The sequence below is a fragment of the Erpetoichthys calabaricus genome, chromosome 14 (assembly GCF_900747795.2).
Source record: "Erpetoichthys calabaricus chromosome 14, fErpCal1.3, whole genome shotgun sequence".
NCBI classification, from domain to species: Eukaryota; Metazoa; Chordata; class Cladistia; order Polypteriformes; family Polypteridae; genus Erpetoichthys; species Erpetoichthys calabaricus.
The window spans coordinates 107,100,307-107,119,816 of NC_041407.2; the positions used below are offsets into that span (position 1 = coordinate 107,100,307).

The 19,510-nt window shown below is 44.8% G+C and overlaps 1 protein-coding gene across 1 annotated transcript in view; it reads left to right on the plus strand.

Moving 5' to 3' along the window:
• crhr1 (corticotropin releasing hormone receptor 1) overlaps window positions 1-19,510 on the plus strand; it is a 231,140-nt gene that overhangs the window by 16,436 nt on the left and 195,194 nt on the right. Inside the window, exon 2 of the mRNA XM_051936421.1 lies at window positions 8,414-8,501. Coding sequence (XP_051792381.1) covers window positions 8,414-8,501 — 88 coding nt within the window. The remainder of the gene's footprint in view (window positions 1-8,413; window positions 8,502-19,510) is intronic.

Sequence of the window (19,510 nt, forward strand, 5' to 3'; positions counted from 1 at the left end):
ATGCCCACCTGTGCCCAATCTACCCTACACCCCTAAATCTCTTAAATCTTAATCCATATCCTCTGCCCCAAAGCCCCATCTGTACTGTGAGCTTCACTCTTAGCTCAGGTCAGAGAAGAATAAAAAGAACCGTTGGGGGGGATTGGTGGGGTTGATGGGGGCAATTCACACGTTATGAACACCTGAATTCCATTTTGTGACTGTCATCGGATGCTCTTTATAACACAACCCAAGTTGGTTCACGACATGCCCTACACGTAGACCCCTCGGGCAAAATGGCATTTTGACCGGTTGAATTACAAAGCCAATCAGTGTATGGCACTGCCAGTCATAGCCCATATGGGTCATGGGGTCCCCCTCAGTGTCTGAAGCACAAGCACTAAGCCTGGTAAAGATCTGGCACTGCTCCTCACCTTCCTACTACCCATACCTATGATAGAAACACCACGCAATGGGGACAAGGAGACTGGTAGGAATTGAGGGAAGGATGAATGCAAGGTGGCGCAGTGGGTAGCGCTGCTGCCTCGCAGTTGGAAGATCTGGGGACCTGGGCTCGCTTCCCGGGTCCTCCCTGCGTGGAGTTTGCATGTTCTCCCCGTGTCTGCGTGGGTTTCCTCCCACAGTCCAAAGACATGCAGGTTAGGTGGACTGGCGATTCTAAATTGGCCCTGGTGTGTGCTTGGTGTGTGGGTGTGTTTGTGTGTGTCCTGTGGTGGGTTGGCACCCTTCCCTGTGATTGGTTCCTGCCTTGTGCCCTGTGTTGGCTGGGATTGGCTCCAGCAGACCCCCGTGACCCTGTGTTCGGATTCAGCGGGTTGGAAAATGGATGGATGAATGCAAAGCCTGAGGTGGCCCACCACCTCAGACTGGGGTGACACTTCAATGATGTGAAGCGTACAACCAAGGCATTGCTGGAGTGGCTTTGGGACAAGTCCCTGACAGTCCTTGAGTGGTGCAGCTGAAGCCCCATTGGACATTTATGGAGAGACCTGAAGATGGCAGTTCACGGACACTTCACAGACGCTTCCCATTGATTTATTTTTTATTTGAAGAAAATCACATTCCATAAGATGGTGTCTGACTTATACAATGAAGAAGATAACCTTCCATACAATCAAGTCGAAGTTAACCAAAACAGAAGTCAACCCCAAACTTCGGCAGCTTCCCATCAAAATCCAAGGGCACTTGAGAGGATCTGCCAGGAAGAATGCGATAAACTGCACAAATCCAGGGGTGCCAAGCTTGTAGAGACTCACCCAAGAAGACCCAAACCTGCAATTGTTAGCAAAGGAGCTTCTACAAAGTGCTGAATGACGATTACTATGAAAGAAAAAATATTCCGGTTTTGATTTTTAATAAATTTGCCACCCTTTCTGAGGACGTGTTTTTCACTTTGTCATTATCGGTTATTTGAGTGCATATCGACGGGCATGAAGTGGTGCATTTAATCCTTCACTCAGATGTTTTCTAACCCGCTTAGTCCTCAGCAAGGTCAGGGTGGTGCTGGAGTCTACTAGCAAGGGGCCCAAGGAAGGAACAGACCCTCGACGGGCTGTCAATTATTTAAAATGAAATCTCCAACACGATAAAGTGTGCAGAACATGAAGGGGTCATTCATGCTTTCTGCGTCCACTGTGATGGCGTCCATGTTGGTGTAACCCACAGTTGGCAGGAGGGGTGACTTTCATGTCATTCAGTTAAATCAATGAAGGAAAAGGAAAGCATGTGCCTGGGATTTCGTAAAGTGCCTTCCTCATCATCTTTTTAGGGACCACCGTACAGATGAAGTGACCAGCCCCTGGTCACACATGGAGTCGGTGTGGCAGATTAAACCTTAGCCACTAGGGGGCGCAACACTGTAGCTCAGGCATCCCTTTGCCCTCCCAGTAATGGCCCAGTGACAGCAGCCTGCACCTGAAGGAAACTGAAATGGGAGATCATTTACTTCATGTGGAAAATTCCAGGACTGACCTTGAAATGAAAATTACCTGGGATTGAAGATGATGACGTGAAAACTCCATTTCTAGAATATCCTGTAATGGAATTGCAGTGTGTGTGTGCGAGGTGGTGGTATGGGGGGATTGGGGGGGCGCGCATGTGTGCATATTTGTTCATTTCTTATGTTGTAGTTGCTTGTCCACTCATAATTAATTGTTTTTTTCCTGGAAAAGCCCATAAATAACATCCCCTCCGGAATAAACAGCTTTAGCAATCGTTCCATAACTTGGAATAAATGCGCACCTAATGGGCAGACAAATATTTTCCAGAAAGAGATTATGACCGTAGTGAGCACTGCGTCCATAAATCTTCTCAAATTTTAATGGCAATTCCTAATGTAAAGTTTTGGGAGTGGGGGTTGATGTGGGAGGGGCTTCACTGCCAAGCAGTTTGATTGACAGATTTAAGTGTTGCGATGGAGTCGGCGAGCACACTGAGCACATAAGGCCATTGTGTGTGTGAAGCGCGTGAGCAGAAAGGTTAGGGTCCTACAGCGGGCTCAGAGTATTCAGACCCCTTCACGTTCTGCTCATTTTACTGGGTTGTAAAGTGGATTTCATTCTAAATGGATAAATCTGACATTTTTGCCTGTGAATCTGCAATTCAATAGCCCCGCTATATCCAACTACAGGGTCACAGGGGTCTGCTGGAGCCAATCCCAGTCAACACAGGGCGCAAGGCAGGAAACAAACCCCGGGTAGGGTGCCAGCCCACTGCAGGGCGCACACACACACCAATTTAGGATCGCCAATGCACCGAACCTGCATGTCTTTGGACTGTGGGAGGAAACCCATGCAGACACAGGGAGAACATGCAAACTCCACGCAGGGAGGACCCGGGAAGTGAACCCGGGTCTCCTAACTGCGAGGCAGCAGCGCTACCCACTGCGTCACCAACACTGAAATTTCTGCATTAGAGAAGCATTCAGACCCGCAATTCACTGTTTTGTTTGAAGCCCCTTTAGCTGCAATACCAGCTTCATGCCTTATTCGTAAGTCTCTACAAGCTTTGCACACCTGGATTTGGGCAGTTTTTCCCATTCTTCCCAGTAGATCCTCTCAAGCTCTGTTTGATTGGATGGGAAGCATTGGTAAATTTCCATCCTCTGTTCCCTCCACACACGTTCTATGGGTTGTGCTTGGAACCCCCTCAAGAACACTCAGGAGACGCATCCCGAAGCCAACCCAGCGTTGTATCGACTGGATTGAACCATCACCCCAGTCTGAGGTGGCCTGCACTGTGGAGCGAGTTTTCTTGAAGGACTCCTCTGTATTTGGCTTCATTCCTTTTTCTCACAATTCCAACCAGTCTCTTTGTCCCCATAACATGACATTGCCACCGCTATGGTCCACCACAAGAATGGTATTAGGCGGGCGATGACCAGTGCCCCGTCTTTACCAGACATAGCACTTAGAGTTCTGGCCAGGGAGTTCAATTTTTGTCTCATTGGAGCTGAGAATCTTTGTCTTTATGTCACTCAAGGGTGGCGTCTGTCCGGCCATAAACATCAGCTTGATGGAGAGCTGCTGAGGTGGTCATCTCAGCAGAGAACGTCTGAGGCTCTGATGAAGTGAAAAATGGATTCTTGGTCACCTCCCTGACCTGAGGCACTTCTTGCCTTGTTACTCAGTTTGGCCCAATGGCTAACTCTAGGAAGAGTCCAGGTGGTTCCAAACGTCTTCCATTTTACAATTATGAAGGCCACTGTGCTTTAGGACCACTCAAGACTTTGTAAACGGTTTGATCCGTTTGTGCTGATCTGTGCCTCACCACAGTTTGACCATGGAGGTCTACGGAGAGTTCCTTGGATGTCACAGCTTGGGTTTTCTTGTCCTCGCCAGTGGTGTGAATTGTGGGACGTTCTCTACAAAGGACCACGTGTGCCTTCCTCAATTCAGTCTATCTATCTATCTATCTATCTATCTATCTATCTATCTATCTATCTATCTATCTATCTATCTATCTATCTATCTATCTATCTATCTATTATATAGTGCATTTCATTTCTATCTATCTATCTATCTATCTATCTATCTATCTATCTATCTATCTATCTATCTATCTATCTATCTATCTATCTATCTATCTATTATATAGTGCCTTTCATTTCTATCTATCTATCTATCTATCTATCTATCTATCTATCTATCTATCTATCTATCTATCTATCTATCTATCTATTATATAGTGCCTTTCATTTCTATCTATCTATCTATCTATCTATCTATCTATCTATCTATCTATCTATCTATCTATCTATCTATCTATCTATCTATCTATTATATAGTGCTTTTCATTTCTATCTATCTATCTATCTATCTATCTATCTATCTATTATATAGTGCATTTCATTTCTATCTATCTATCTATCTATCTATTATATAGTGCCTTTCATTTCTATCTATCTATCTATCTATCTATCTATCTATCTATCTATCTATCTATCTATCTATTATATAGTGCCTTTCATTTCTATCTATCTATCTATCTATCTATCTATCTATCTATCTATCTATCTATCTATTATATAGTGCCTTTCATTTCTATCTATCTATCTATCTATCTATCTATCTATCTATCTATCTATCTATCTATCTATCTATCTATCTATCTATCTATCTATCTATTATATAGTGCCTTTCATTTCTATCTATCTATCTATCTATCTATCTATCTATCTATCTATCTATCTATCTATCTATCTATCTATCTATCTATTATATAGTGCCTTTCATTTCTATCTATCTATCTATCTATCTATCTGGACATGGATGAGAAAACAAGGAAGGGTCCAAACCACAACCGTTCGTCAAATTTAATACACTAATCAAATAATCCAAGTCTTATAACTGACAAGTGTCACTCTGTACACAGGACTACATCAATCCTAATAACGCCATGCACTCAAACACAGGAATCCCAAAATTGGATTCTTTGGAGCAGAAAACTTTGGTCTTCATGCCGGCACTTCGCATGTGTCGCCCACTCCCATGGATTTTGGGACGATCACCATGATAACAGTCGACCTCGTATAGTATGGCATTGTGATTAGATGTTATCAGCATTGTGAATATCATAAAATGAAAGAAGTGAATGTAAAAATCAGAACCCTTGGGGTCCAAGACCCCATCATTTATGAACGCCATGCACTCAGACCTCGAGGAAGGCCACAAAAATGGCAGGACGCAGCACATTAGAGCAGCCTCTCCATTTCATCCCAGCCCACCCGTACTCCCCCAAGCTAGCTGACCGGTCAGTTTCTGAGATTTTCACTTCTGACTTGTTGTAAATACACGTGTAGCGTCTACCGTATTATTTTTGTCCTAATGTTTTTACACGCTGCTCGTGACCATTCAGTGTCAACAAGTCCTTGATTTGGTGTCGGCCAGGACCCAAGTACCCCATACAAGTGGCTAATGTCGCCATCAGCAGCAGCGAGGACCCTCTTTCATTCGGCTTCACTTGATGAGAATTGTCAGACTGGGGGGGCTGTCATCATCGAGACCACTATTAAATGGCTGAATCCGTTTGAGTGACAGTATAAACCCCGAGACGGGCTGCTGCTGTGTGTTTGCATTCGTCCTCCTCATTTTATTTTTCATTGGCCACCTGGCAGTGAGCGGAGCATCTGAAGTGACACCAGAGAGCTGGAATGTGACAAACGCAAACCAACGACAGTCATCAAAAAAAAGTGACTTTCCATCATTGCTTTGTTCCAATTCCTTATATATATTTTTTTTGTTTCCTTTGTGAAATTTTCCTGAAGTCAACAAAAATGACGGGAGGCGTGTGAGACGCACGATACTCGGGTCAAATGGCAGCCATGGCAGCCTGAACACATGGAGACCCAAAGATGTTTTTTGTTAAAAGTGTTTTTTTGTAACATTCAGGGAGGCAAAAATCTAAAATGTGCAAACGCCTGAACTCCCAGCTGTTCGCCAATAAAAAATAAATATGATTAGAGTGTAGTGTGATTAAGAAAAGCTAACATCCATAATAATCATTCTTTGCATTTATATGGCACTTTTCTCGCTACTCAAAGCGCTCAGCAATTGCAGGTTAAGGGCCCAACAGAGCAGAGTCCCTATTGGTATTTACAGGATTTGAACCGGTAACCCAACATTCATATTGGAGACCCTTAAACACTCAAAGATGGCCCAGACGCAAATGACTCAGGACTTTGACAAAGACAGGCCGCCTTCAGAGAATTGCAATAAATGGAAAATAACACAAAACTTGCCAGTAAGGAGACTGAGCCCCCCTAAGAGTCCCACAAAGCAAGCTGGGACCTTCACCAACGCATCCAGATGTCGCCTCACTTCAAGGCAGCCAGGCCCTGAACTCCACATGCAAGCTGCGGCCTACTCCTGCACTGGCACTCGGAGGGTTACCAGGTCGAATCCCATAAATGTCAATAGGGACTCTGCTCTGTTGGGCCTTTAACCTGCAATTGCTGAGCACTTTGAGTAGTGAGAAAGTGCCATATAAGTACAAAGAGTTATTATTTATTATTACTCCACCGAAAAACGACTCTGCCTTTAAAACTTCAAAATATCAAAAATGGTTAAAAAATTGAGAGAGGAGCTGCCAGATCTCCAACTCCACTGGACAAGTCCAGCCTTATTATGCAAATGAGAGAAAGGAAGGAAGCACCAAAAAAGGGAAATCAAGGCCCTCTATTTGACAGGTGGGCCGTCCCTCGAAGGAGATTGACAGGAATGAAGGAATGAAGCAGAACACAGAACTGTCATAAATAGAAACTAAATAATAATCAATCAAAACTGACAAAAATACTTAATAATACAAATAAACAACACAATTTTTAATTTTAAAGAATAAAAAAATTAACAAAGAAGACAAACTTTTTTTTAGAAAAAGGCCAACGTGCCCTTCAAGAGAGAGGAGCTGCCAAACCTCCGACTCTATAGGACAAGTCCAGCCTTAGTATGCAAATGAGAGAAAAGAAGGAAGCACCAAAAAAGGGAAATCAAGGCTCTTTATAAGAGGGGGGGGGAGGCAGTCCCTCAAAAATGGAGATTGACAGGTGCCCCACCTCCTGGGTTACCACCCACAAAACATGAGGAACGAAGCCGAACACAGAACTGTCATAAATAGAAACTAAATAATAATCAATCAAAACTGACAAAAAATACTTAATAATACAAATAATAAACAAAATTAAAAATTTTAAGGAATAATAATTCTTTGCATTTATATAGCGCTTTTCTTACTACTCAAAGTGCTCAGCAATTGCAGGTTAAGGGCCTAACAGAGCGGAGTCCCTATTGGCATTTATGGGATTCGAACCGGCAACTTTCTGATTGCCAGTGCAGATCCCTGGCCTCAGAGCCACCACCACGTTAATTAAAAAATTAACAAAACAGACAAAAATATTTTAGAAATATGCCAACATGCCCTTCAAGAGAAAGGAGCTGCCGAACCTCCGACTCTACAGGACAAGTCTAGCCTTATTATGCAAATGAGAGAAAGGAAGGAAGCACCAAAAATGGAAATGAAGGCCCTTTATATGACAGAAGGGGGCAGTCCCTCAAAATGGAGATTGACAGGTGCCCCGCCTCCTGGGTTACCACCCACAAAAACCGAGGAACGAAGCAGAACACAGAACTGTCATAAAACAAAACTAAATAATAATTAATCAAAACTGGCAAAAAATTAACAATTAAGACAAAAAAAAAACTGTTTAAACATAAGATGAGGGAAACCCTGGTCATAACATAACACTGAATAGCAGAGGGAGCTCAAGCCTGGATTAAGACCACCCACAACCCCCAGAATGACTTAACTCCTTAACAGATTGTCAATCCTACTTAAAAAATGCAGCGTCTGATGCGGGGGGCAGAGGGGGGGGGGGGTTTGGGGTGTCCCCCTTGGTCTCATAAGTGTGGGGAGGCTCAATAGTTTAATTGAGTTGGGGGGGGGGGGGGGGTTAGGGAGTCTCCCTTGGTCTTTTTGGTATGCTGAGACTCATTGTTTGGGGTGGGTGGTGGTGGTGGGGGGGGGGGGGGGGCGACTGGTGAAAAGTCCCCTCATTTAATGGGATGACATAAATTGTTTCATTGAGCAGGGGAGGTGGTCCCCCTTGGTCTCTTCAGTGTGTGGAGGGCTCAATTGTTTTATTGAGTTGGGGGGGGGTTGGGATCCCCTTTGGTCTTTTTCAGCATGCTGAGACTCATTGGTTGGGGTGGGTGGTTTTGGGCCGCTGGTGAAACGTCCCCTTGCCAGCCTGAACCTCCTGATGGCAGGTCCACCCTAACTGAGCTCTTATGTGGATGAATGCTTAGAAAGACAAAAGCGATTTGAACTCAGTTCTGATCCAGTCTATGAAGGGGCAGTGCCAAAGGGCCGGCAGGTGGTGCCCATCCTAATTCACCCTCTCTTGTCCTTTGGTGTGCAGGTGCTGGTCATCTGGATTCGCTGGGTCGGGGGCACCAGTCCTGACCAGTCATGTGATTCACTTCCAGCAACATCGGAGAACATCACAGGTAATTCCTTTGAGTTCCTTGTCCATTGCACGTCTTCTTCCGTCACTCGATGAGATGGTTGCTTTGCTCAGATGTTGCTCCTTGCTCTGCATTCCCTTATGTAAAACTGCCCACCCCCTGTAACTGCTGTCTTGTCACATTTTGTTGTCTAAATGTTGCACTTTGGCCCTGAGGAACATACATTTGTGCCCCTGTATGATGTAGTAAGGCATGTGTGCAGAAGGTATGACAAAAAAGCCCACTTGACTTGACTTAAAGCAGAAACCCAAGAGGGGCCTTGGCACACAGTCCAAGTAGCTAAATGTATAAATACTCCATTAACAGTCCTGCATTATAAATGGCAGTGATGAAATATTAAACCCCATAGCTGGCATGGCGATACATTAACGAAGACACACAGCCCTTGGAAAGTCCGCTCTCAGAGTCTGCTGCCGAGTCGGACGCGCTCAGCCTTCCTGAGTCTCCGTGTCAGAGGCAATGGGCTTCATGCTGGGGGTCAATTCAGAGGGCGCCTGGGGGGCTTTAAAAGAAAGGAACACAAGATGTGATCTCATCAAAAAAAAAAAAAAGTGTTGGCACAAAAGGTGGCATCTCACCACGTCAGAAGATCCACTTTAGAGGCAAAGAGACCGTCTGGGGAAAGATATCTGGTGTGTCAACTACTAAGAAAGAGACCCCTGGACTTAGAGGGGCTTCAATGCACAGACATTTACACGGAGAGCCAGCCACTCACTTAGATATCTGTTTATTGGTTGACCCATACATCCTTCTGTTCATCTCAACATTGATTCAGTTGTCTGCTCCTCCACCACTTCATGAAGTCCATGCAAACGTCCACATGATGAGCAGGGAAGCTGGGGATAAAGTGGGCTTAGAAAATGGATGGATGGACAGACAGACTGATGGATTTGGGTGGATGGATGGTTGGATGGATGGGTGGGTTGGATGAATCCATATGATGATTCAGCTGACAACTGGTTTGTCCATCCATTCAGAGATCCACCAAGCAGATGATTGAATAGAGCTATGTATTCAACCAACCATTCACAAATTAATTCTAACTTTTCTAAGATTTGTGGTTTTCCTCCCACATCCCCAAAAGACACGAGTGTCAATTTAATTGTATGTGTGGGACGGCCTCTAGACCCCGAGATGCTGAAATGAATCAAGCCAGTTTAGGGTTGGATGATATACCAGTTCATTTTTGACAGATGAGGTCAGGATAGTGGGCATGCACTGGTACAACACTTTGCTGTACCCACTACACAATGAAACAGCTTGGGATCCCAGTTGGTAACCCCCTCAGTCTGACAGGTGGTCCAATCCCACCCTCCAGAACTGACCTTCTATCTGCTGCAGCCAGGTGTTACATGGGCGTCTCCTTGGCCTGGTCCAGCTGCTTGGGTCCTCAACAATGAACCAGATCACCTTCGGGTAATTGCGTCACATGGCCGTAGTGGCGTAATTGATGCTCCCTCACAATGCAGGTCATGTGACTCATTCGGGACCCCGTAAGCAACACAAAGTCAAACCAGCGACACCCAAGGACCCTCCAAAGAGACACACATGAAGAAGTCCAAGTCTTCATCTCAGGTCACTGGACAGCGTCCATGTCTCTCAAAAAGGAAGCACCAGGACTCTAAAGACTTGGATCTTCGTCCATTTGTAGATATCAGGGAGCGTCAGACCCCCCTTTCCAGCGACCTCATGACCCCCCCATGCTCTCCCAATCCGTCTACTGACTTTACAGAAAGACTCACCAGAGACGTGAATGTCACCGCCGAGGTCAGTAAACCTCTCAATGACGAGGTCGACACTCTCCACAGACAGACACACTGCTGATGTTTGTGCCCATGAGAGGTCACTAAAGTCCTGGCTCTTTGGTTTTTATCAGGACCCTTGCAAGCCCAGACACTCAGACCCCTCACTCAGTCTCTGGAGACCCCCGATCAGCGCCGCCATTGACTCCGTGAAGATCACAGCATCGTTGATAAAGCTGAGATCAGTGAATCTCCCTTCAAATAAAATAAAATAGATAATCCCCTCTCTCATCTGTAAATAAATTCCCAAAGAATGCATTGATCTCTTCATTAATATATTGATTCATTGAAAAAGCAAATGGGGCAACTGTCTATAAATTAATAAATGTATTTTTTCCTGTAATTTATGCATTTAAAAATCGTGTATTATTTATGGAAGTTGTTACAGGTCTCAATGTTCTTTCTGGAACCTCCATGTTTACTGTGACGTTTGAAGCCCCCTAATGGAGCCCTCGCTCGCTGTGGGTGGTCGGTGTGGATTGTGGTCGCCCTCTGTGTCCGGAGCACGTGCCCCTTAGGTTATCAAGACGGAGACCCTCTGTGTCCATAGTACTGATGGTGGTTGCTTTTCTGAAAGGCCCGGAGCGCTTGGCCCTTGAGTTCCAGAAACGGCGCCCCCTCGGTGCCCATAGCACACATTCAGTATTAGTAGGCTTTGAGGACTGACTGCCTTTTTGGGGTGTTTCGGAGTTTGGGTTGGTCTCTCTGTGTCCAGAGCACGCGCCCTTTGGTGTCCATGGCATCGGTGTTCCAGAGCGCGCTCTACTTCCCTGTCATGAAACAGCACCCCTCGGTGTCCGGAGCGCGCATTCCGTACTATTTAGACTTACAGGACTCTCTGCAGGGGCTGGGGGATGGCAGGCTTGGTCCCTCTGTGTCCGTAGTGCTAAAGATGGTATGTGTGTGTGCGTTGTTTTGCGTCGTAAAGGTCCGGGTCCCATGGGTGTCCGGAGCACGCACACCTTTCAGTTACCATAAAGGGGCTCCGCTGATTCGGGAGCGCGCGCGCCTTTTCTTGATCATAAATGGCGCTCCTCGATGTCCGGAGTGCGCACATTCAGTGTTATTAGACTTCGAGGACCGACTGGCACTGGGGGACTGGAGCTGAGTTACCAAAGCTGCGCCCCTCGATGTCCACAGTGTTCAAAGGGAACTTGGAGCGCAGGTCGCTTAATTTTCATAAAGGCACCCGAGGTGGCCGCCTATGTCGCTTAGTGCAATGACCGGCTAAGCGTGTGGATGGCTCTTTTGGGATCCATATGGGGTTCATCGCTATGAAGAGCCACTCATGGCTCTTTATTTTTTAACACTATCCTCACTCTGACACCAGGCAGAAAGACTGAAATTCGGATCAAGTCCAATCGCTTTAATCCTTTCTGGCACGCAGAACGACAGGCAGGACTCGCACTCTTACTTTATTCTTTCAAAGAAAAGCACGGGGACTTTGAAATAACGACTGAGAGATCTCATTTCCCAGATGCCAGTTTCGTGAGTCGCAGCGCTCGTCTGCCAGCGCCCTGAACGAAACAGAAGGTCCCGTCGCAGCAGCGGTGGGCGCGCCGCTTGGCACCCGATCGAAGGTCTAGGCGCAGCGCTCCCTAGTAATTACAGACTGTAAATTGTTTATTAAGCTCGAATTAAATACTAAATCAAATTAGTCCCGAAGCAGAGCAACCTAATAACTTTGCAACATCAACAGAATTAGCTAACGCGTCACCCCTGTGTACTAAAAATTGAATTGAGCCACGCGAGACGAAGCGCAGCAGTGGAGGCGAAGCAGAATGGCAGGCGAGTTCTGGCGCAGCAGAGCGCTTGCGATTGCACTTTGGTCCGCTCGAACCCGTTGAAGTGCGACGGCTGCGTGCCTAATGCGGTTTCGTACTCTGCCTACTTATTTTACATCGTCCCAAACGGAATAAGGAGGACGTTGCGATCGCTAAGCCACAGCTGAACACTTCAAAAATTACAATCGACGGGCCTCAAGTTGAGAACAGCTCGTCCGAGTGGCCCCGCCTCCGCTCCTTATCAGGGGGCGTGTCATCCTGGACCGCGGCTTGCTCGCGTGACGTCACAGTCCAGCTGTCAAAATTTGAAGTTAACGGTATAGGCAGTCAGCAGTGGGCTGGCGCCCTGCCCGGGGTTTGTTTCCTGCCTTGCGCCCTGTGTTGGCTGGGATTGGCTCCAGCAGACCCCGTGACCCTGTAGTTAGGATATAGCGGGTTTGATAATGGATGGATGGATGGATGGTAAAGGCAGAAGGGCCGGCTAGGCGAAGCTGTAAATGGGGTCCTAACCATACTAAGTATTTACATGACCCTGAATATGACATAAGAGCTTCGTAAATGTATAGTATTATTACAATTAGATAGATAAATAGATACTTTATTAATCCCAAGGGGAAATTCGCCCCCTTATATGGTATTAAGGTTTCTGAGAATTATACAAATAGTAAGGACATACAGCAACATGAAAAACCCTTTGGAATGACCTGGTTTTCTGCAAGAATTGTCCATAAAGTGTGATCTGATATTCATCTAAGTCACGAGGATAGATCAATACAACATGCATAAGCTAATAATACACAAACATTCTTATTTTTTATGTCTACTGAACACATCACATCCGTTAAACATTCACAGTGTTCTGTAGACTAAGTGATTGACTAACAGCTCAAACCTCCTTTAGCAGCCGTAACATCTGACAAGAACTTTTTCGGAAGCTGCAAATTAGACCTGCACAGCGTTTAGGAAGCCAAAGCACAGATAATAACCCGACAATAACAATCATAATAGTATGATAATAGTACTGGCATAGCATGTGTGACACTGAGGCAGCACGATAAAATTAAAACAATCAAGAAGGCAACAGAACTGCAACTCTGGGCCAGGGGCTTTGTTACCTTTTGCACTTATAGGGGGTTTAGATCCAGCTCCCTGGTGACTTGGAGTTTCCCCTTTGGAGTCGTCCAGCTATTTGTGGCCGTTAATAAAATGGTAATTGGGAGAAACGAAGTTTCCTTTGAAGATCAGGGGTTAAAGGTTTGAAAGCCCTCCCACCCCCTTACACACACACATATATATATTGTGAAAGGGGGCACCAGAGCCCCAAACCCCAACACAAACACACCAAGACAGTCCCTGGTTCAAATAAATGGATGTTTATTATATAAATACCTCACAAAAAGTCCCAAACACAATTTACTTCTCCTCATACCACTTTTCCTCCATTCCACCTCACTGCCCTCCTCCAGTTGAGTGTTGCCGTCCTCCTCCCAGCTCTGACTCTTCTGGACAAGACAGCGTGATCCCTTTTTACTGAGGACCCAGCGGTACTTCTGGTGCCAGTGCTGTCGCCTGCTGGAACTAGTTCCTGGTCACACGGAAGTCCCACATAACAAGGAGTACAGCTGTGTCTTGTGGCACCAATGGACCCCAGCAGGGCTGTGCTGCCGGACTACAACTTCCTGATATTGAGGGCCGCTGCCATCTAGATAGATAGATACTTTATTAATCCCAATGGGAAATTCACATTCTCCAGCAGCAGCATACTGATACAATAAATAATATTAAATTAAAGAAAGATAATAATGCAGGTGAAAAACAGACAATAACTTTGTAGAATGTTAAATGTTAACGTTGAAGAGTCGCATAGTTTGGGGGAGGAACGATCTTCTCAGTCTGTCAGTGGAGCAGGACAGTGACAGTAGTAATCTATCTATTATTATTATTATCTAGCATGCGACCGGGGGGAATTAACCTAGAGACAGTCCTTCCCTGTCCTCTTTTATCCCTACCAGGGAAGGTGCTATGCACATGCCCGGTTGGAACACTTGTCCGTTTGCCTGAGGCTTCCCGTCCGGGTAAGGGACCATCTTCTTCCCTGGCTGGGATGTCTGTCCATCCATTAGAGAAGACATCCTTCCCTGTCTCGGCCGGGATGCCTTTCTGTCTCCTGCCTGAGTAAGGTATCTTCCCAACTTGTTACCATGATGCCCATCCATCCTGTGTGCCACCTACAATATATATTTATATCTACTCCACATATATAAAATCCTAAGCATAAAAGTGCAATGGTGACTTTCTATGTCACGTTTTTTGTCACGCTTTAAAATCGGGCTTATTTTATAACCTACATATATATGTTTGGTTTATCGAGATTATCGAACTTTAATGTGATGTTGTTAGATTTTCAGATTCTTATTCTGGTTTTAAATTCTAAACTAAAAAATATCAAGAACTCACGTCCCGAGAGACGAGACTTTGTGCCAAGAGAATTAACCACGCCCGCCCGGGGCCAGAAATAAAAGACAAAGAGTAGGACAGCTGCTGTGCAGGCTTTTAAATGTTCGAAGCGCCGCACGAGATGACGATCACATGGCATGGCAGCAGCTGATCGAGCAAAGAGGAGGTAAAAAATAAAACTGTATTTGTTTCCCATTGTAGTGCCATTTAAGAGGGGGCTTCGGAGGAGCGACCTCATCTCCCTGGGGTGCGTTCAGCTCCCCTCTTCACAATGCAAGCGGCAGAGACGTGAGGTGACTGGGTGACTGTTGGTGAGCAAAGTAAGCAGGGGGCGACCCCTTAGTACAGCGGTTCTCAAACTGTGGGGTGCACCCCTCTAACAAAAAAGGGGACGCGAATGTTGCCATATGTGTCATAATTTCGCTATTCATAGGGAAATTTTAAAGTTGTAGTGGCGTATCGGCAGCAAAAAATATAGGAATAAATTTTATTAGGGGTGCGATTAAAACTGTTATGAAAACTCGGGTTGCAAATACTTAAAGGTTGAGAAACGCTGCCCTAGTTCATATATATTGTTGCAGTTTGAGGTCGCTGTTGTCCTCTTGAACCCTCAGACTCGACTCCAGACACCAGGTAAAAGTCCAAATATTACTTTTATTTAGACAATAATGTACACAAAGCACCCTCCACTCCACAATACTCATACATCAATAAACACTACAATAATCAATCCTCCACACTCCCAGACACCCTTCCTCCCAGCTGAGCTCAGTGTACTGGTTTCCCAGAGTCCTTTATATAGTCCATGACCCGGAAGTGTTTCTCCCTTCTGTCCATGTGATCATGAACACTTCCGGGTCGGATAAAAAGCTCATTTCATCAACCCGGAAGCACATCGTTTCCTCTTGTCATGTGATCATGACGCACCTCCGGGTTATAGGGCAAGTAAGAGTCCGGCAGCCTCCCCACAGCGACTCCCGGTGGTCCCCATGGTATCCAGCAGGGCTGTGCATATAAACTACAAAGTCCATGAGGCCCTGCTGGAATTCGGGGAACGTCCACGCTGTTGGGAGAGCTCCACCTAGCGGCCTGGCGGTGAGGGCCGGAATATTTAGCCAGCCACCCACCACAATATATATATACACAAAATGATGGATGAATGATTAAATGATATGTTTTGATGTGATCAGAAAAGCAAGAGGACTTTCCATATGGGCCAATATCTACTCCTAAATAATTCACTTTAATGGTTAGTTTTAAAAAAACAAAAAATCAATTCAGTAAAGTGAATCATAATGGCCGTCACTGCTAACCGTCTCTCAAAAGCACTCGCATTTAAACGTGCATTCATGCAAATCTCATCCACGGTTGCTCATCACCATCCACAGTGTGACTTCACTGGATTGTGCTGTTCGCATTTGCTAGCTACAAAGTTCTCCATCTTTGATCTCTGAGGTCGTTCACTGATTGGATGCTGATGTTGCCTTATTTGCATATGTTTCTGAAGATGCAGCTCTCGGGAGTCATGGGTAGAAGTTTAACGGTGATCAGTATACCTCAGTTTCATTGAGTTTTGTGTTATCCATAGTTGATCTCTGATGTCATTCACTGATTGGATGGTGAAGCTGTCTTATTTGCATATGTTTTTGAAGCCCCTGGGAATCATGGGTAGAGGTTTAACAGTGATCAGTATACCTCAGTTTCATTGAGTTTTGTGTTCTCCATAGTCGATCTCTGATATAGCTCACTGATTGGATGGTGAGGTTGTCTTATTTGCATATGTTTTTGAAGATACTGTATCTAGGAATCATGGGTAAATATTTGATGCTGATCATTATACCTCAACTTCTTTGAATGTTGTGGTGGTTTTAGGTGAGTCATTTTATTTCAGGGGTCTAAATTTAATTTACTTGTTTGTGATTTATGGAGCGGTGGGGGGGCGGGGGGCCGGCGCGGTGGTTCAATGGTGGCTCTGCTGCCTCATAACAAGGAGACTGGAGTTCACACTCCCTATGTGGAGTTTGCATGCTCTCCTCATGTCCTCCCACAGTCCGATATCATGCAGGTCAGGTTAGGTGAGTTGCTAGATTGTCCCTTCTTCACGTATACCAAAAAAACTCCCGAGGCATTTCTGGGTGCTTTGAGTGGCCGTGCCCTGCTTTCTCTGGATGCTGCACACCGTAATCAAATGGATTTGTCCTCCTCGTCTCTGATTCTTGTCCTGGATGTTTAAAACAACGACATGGAGGTGTTTGTGAAGTGAGGATGTTCCTCTGTTCTCTAATATGGCTGCCTGTTTAATTGTTGGTTTGTGAATGTACTGTAGTTGTTTCATGGCCTGGAATTTGTTCGTGTTTTGCTTTATTGTTTAGTGTGACACTCGCCTTCTCTCGTTGGCATCGTCTTTATGGTATCTGGGGGTAGACGTTGTTTTAGAAGAAGTGAATTAACTGTCACCCCCACAAAGCCTGCCGCCCGAGGCCTCTGCCTGGCTCACCTTAATGGTTGACCCGGCCCCGGTTGGCATGTACGCCAGCTGCCATAATTGGCATATTTGTGCCATGAGTTGCCTGTTAGCCAATATTAACAGCCTCATGTGAAGTGGGCAGTCGTTACGAAGAGGGTCCTCTGAGCTCAAGTTCACCCACTACATCACCCTGTGCTGCTGCTTCTTTCTTGACTGTCGCCTTCTGCTCTGTGGCACACGGCTAATTCCAGTTTAATGGATATGACGCCATTTTCTGAACACATCATCATGAAGTAATTCACACGTCAGGTGAACTCTGAGTCCCTCTAGTCGGGGTCTTATGGTCTCCGATTTCACTCTCCTTATTCCTCAGACTCCATCTGGCCTGAAGAAAGTGCCTGAGTGACCTTGAAAGCTGGCATAGTGTAATCTTTTTAGTTAGCAAATAGAAGGGGTCATCTTGCTTGACTTCTCGTTACTTCTTTAAATTTATAAATCCGCTCATTGCAACAAAATAGTATGGGTGGAGTGGCAGGGCCGTCTTCACAGCATCATAGACCCCTGGGCAAAGTAGTGTACTGAGACCCCTGCTTTTGAAACCTACATAGGCATCAAAAATATCATGGGCCCCCCACTAGTGCCTATGGTGCCCATATGTTAAGGGCGGGGGATAGTGTCTATGCCATCTGTATATAGACCCTCCATGGCATGCCAGTCCAGCATAGGGCACTCACTTTGGCCCTGGCTGTGCCAATTTAGACATCCATATTAACAGGTGATTGAAACTTGCAGAACAGATTGGCATTTGAACCCCAGAGATAGAGGGCTAGAGATGTAGAAATGGGTGTGGTCAACAGAATATATGAAAATAAGGAGAAGCAAAGCTGACAAAATGGGCGTGGTCAACAAAATATATGAACATAAGGGGAAGCAAAGCTGACAAAATGGGCGTGGTCAACAAAATATATGAAAATAAGGGGAAACAAAGCTGACAAAATGGGTGTGGTCAACAAAATATATGAAAATAAGGGGAAACAAAGCTGACAAAATGGGCGTGGTCAACAAAATATATGAACATAAGGGGAAGCAAAGCTGACAAAATGGGCGTGGTCAACAAAATATATGAAAATAAGGGGAAACAAAGCTGACAAAATGGGCGTGGTCAACAAAATATATGAAAATAAGGGGAAACAAAGCTGACAAAATGGGCGTGGTCAACAAAATATATGAACATAAGGGGAAGCAAAGCTGACAAAATGGGCGTGGTCAACAAAATATATGAAAATAAGGGGAAACAAAGCTGACAAAATGGGCGTGGTCAACAAAATATATGAACATAAGGGGAAGCAAAGCTGACAAAATGGGCGTGGTCAACAAAATATATGAAAATAAGGGGAAACAAAGCTGACAAAATGGGCGTGGTCAACAAAATATATGAAAATAAGGGGAAACAAAGCTGACAAAATGGGCGTGGTCAACAAAATATATGAAAATAAGGGGAAACAAAGCTGACAAAATGGGCGTGGTCAAAAAATGCAGCATATGTTCAAGAATGGGTCAGATACAGGTAAGTGGGTGTGGCTACCAATTAATTCTATTTTTAAAAACTAGGGGGCTCCACCCCCTGCTCGCTTTGCTCGCCAACCCCCTGGTCGTGCGCCACACGCTAGCCACTTCACGGCTCTGCCACTCACGTGTGAGGAAACGGATGTACAATTTAAACAGATTGTTAGTTTCATGGGAATTGTTACATACAGATAATAGAACTAACTATTCTACATTACAGCGAGTAATTAACCACAGTGAAAAATAGTAAAACATAATAAATTGAAAGTAAATTATGTTTCATGTTGCGTTATACATTTTCATTCTGTTTGGCTTTGAAAATGAACACACAAATACTTTTTTAAACTTACACTTTTACTATCAAACGTCAGTAAAAACAAGATTTGGAATTAACTTTTCATCTATTGCATTGAATTTTGATTCCGTGTTTGGACTTTCATCGTGAGAACGCAACGTATAACTGCCCGTGAGTGAATTTCGTTTCTTTTTCTCTAATAAATAAAACAACTTTTTCGAATGTTTGTCCCTGTGATTTGTTAATTGTCTTTGCAGAAGCTATTCTAACGGGAAACTGGAAATGTTTTAATATGAATAGCATATCAAGATCTGTGGTGTCTCATGTTAAGATGTACTGCATTACCTTTGTTGTCGTCTGTTAAACTTTTACATGTTAGAATTGTTCGACCAAGTTTCAGTCCAACTCATCTTGTCCTATTGCATAGCCCATCACTCAGACATCAATTACACAATTACATTACGATACTCAACAGTAATTCAGCCGGTGGAAGACCAAACAGTGTTAACGGTTGTCGATATTCTTCGTGATATTGTAAGTTGATGTTTTCATCTTCCGCACCATCACCACCAACTGTTTCAGCAGAGTCTATTGATACGCATTTAACCAATGTGCCGTGT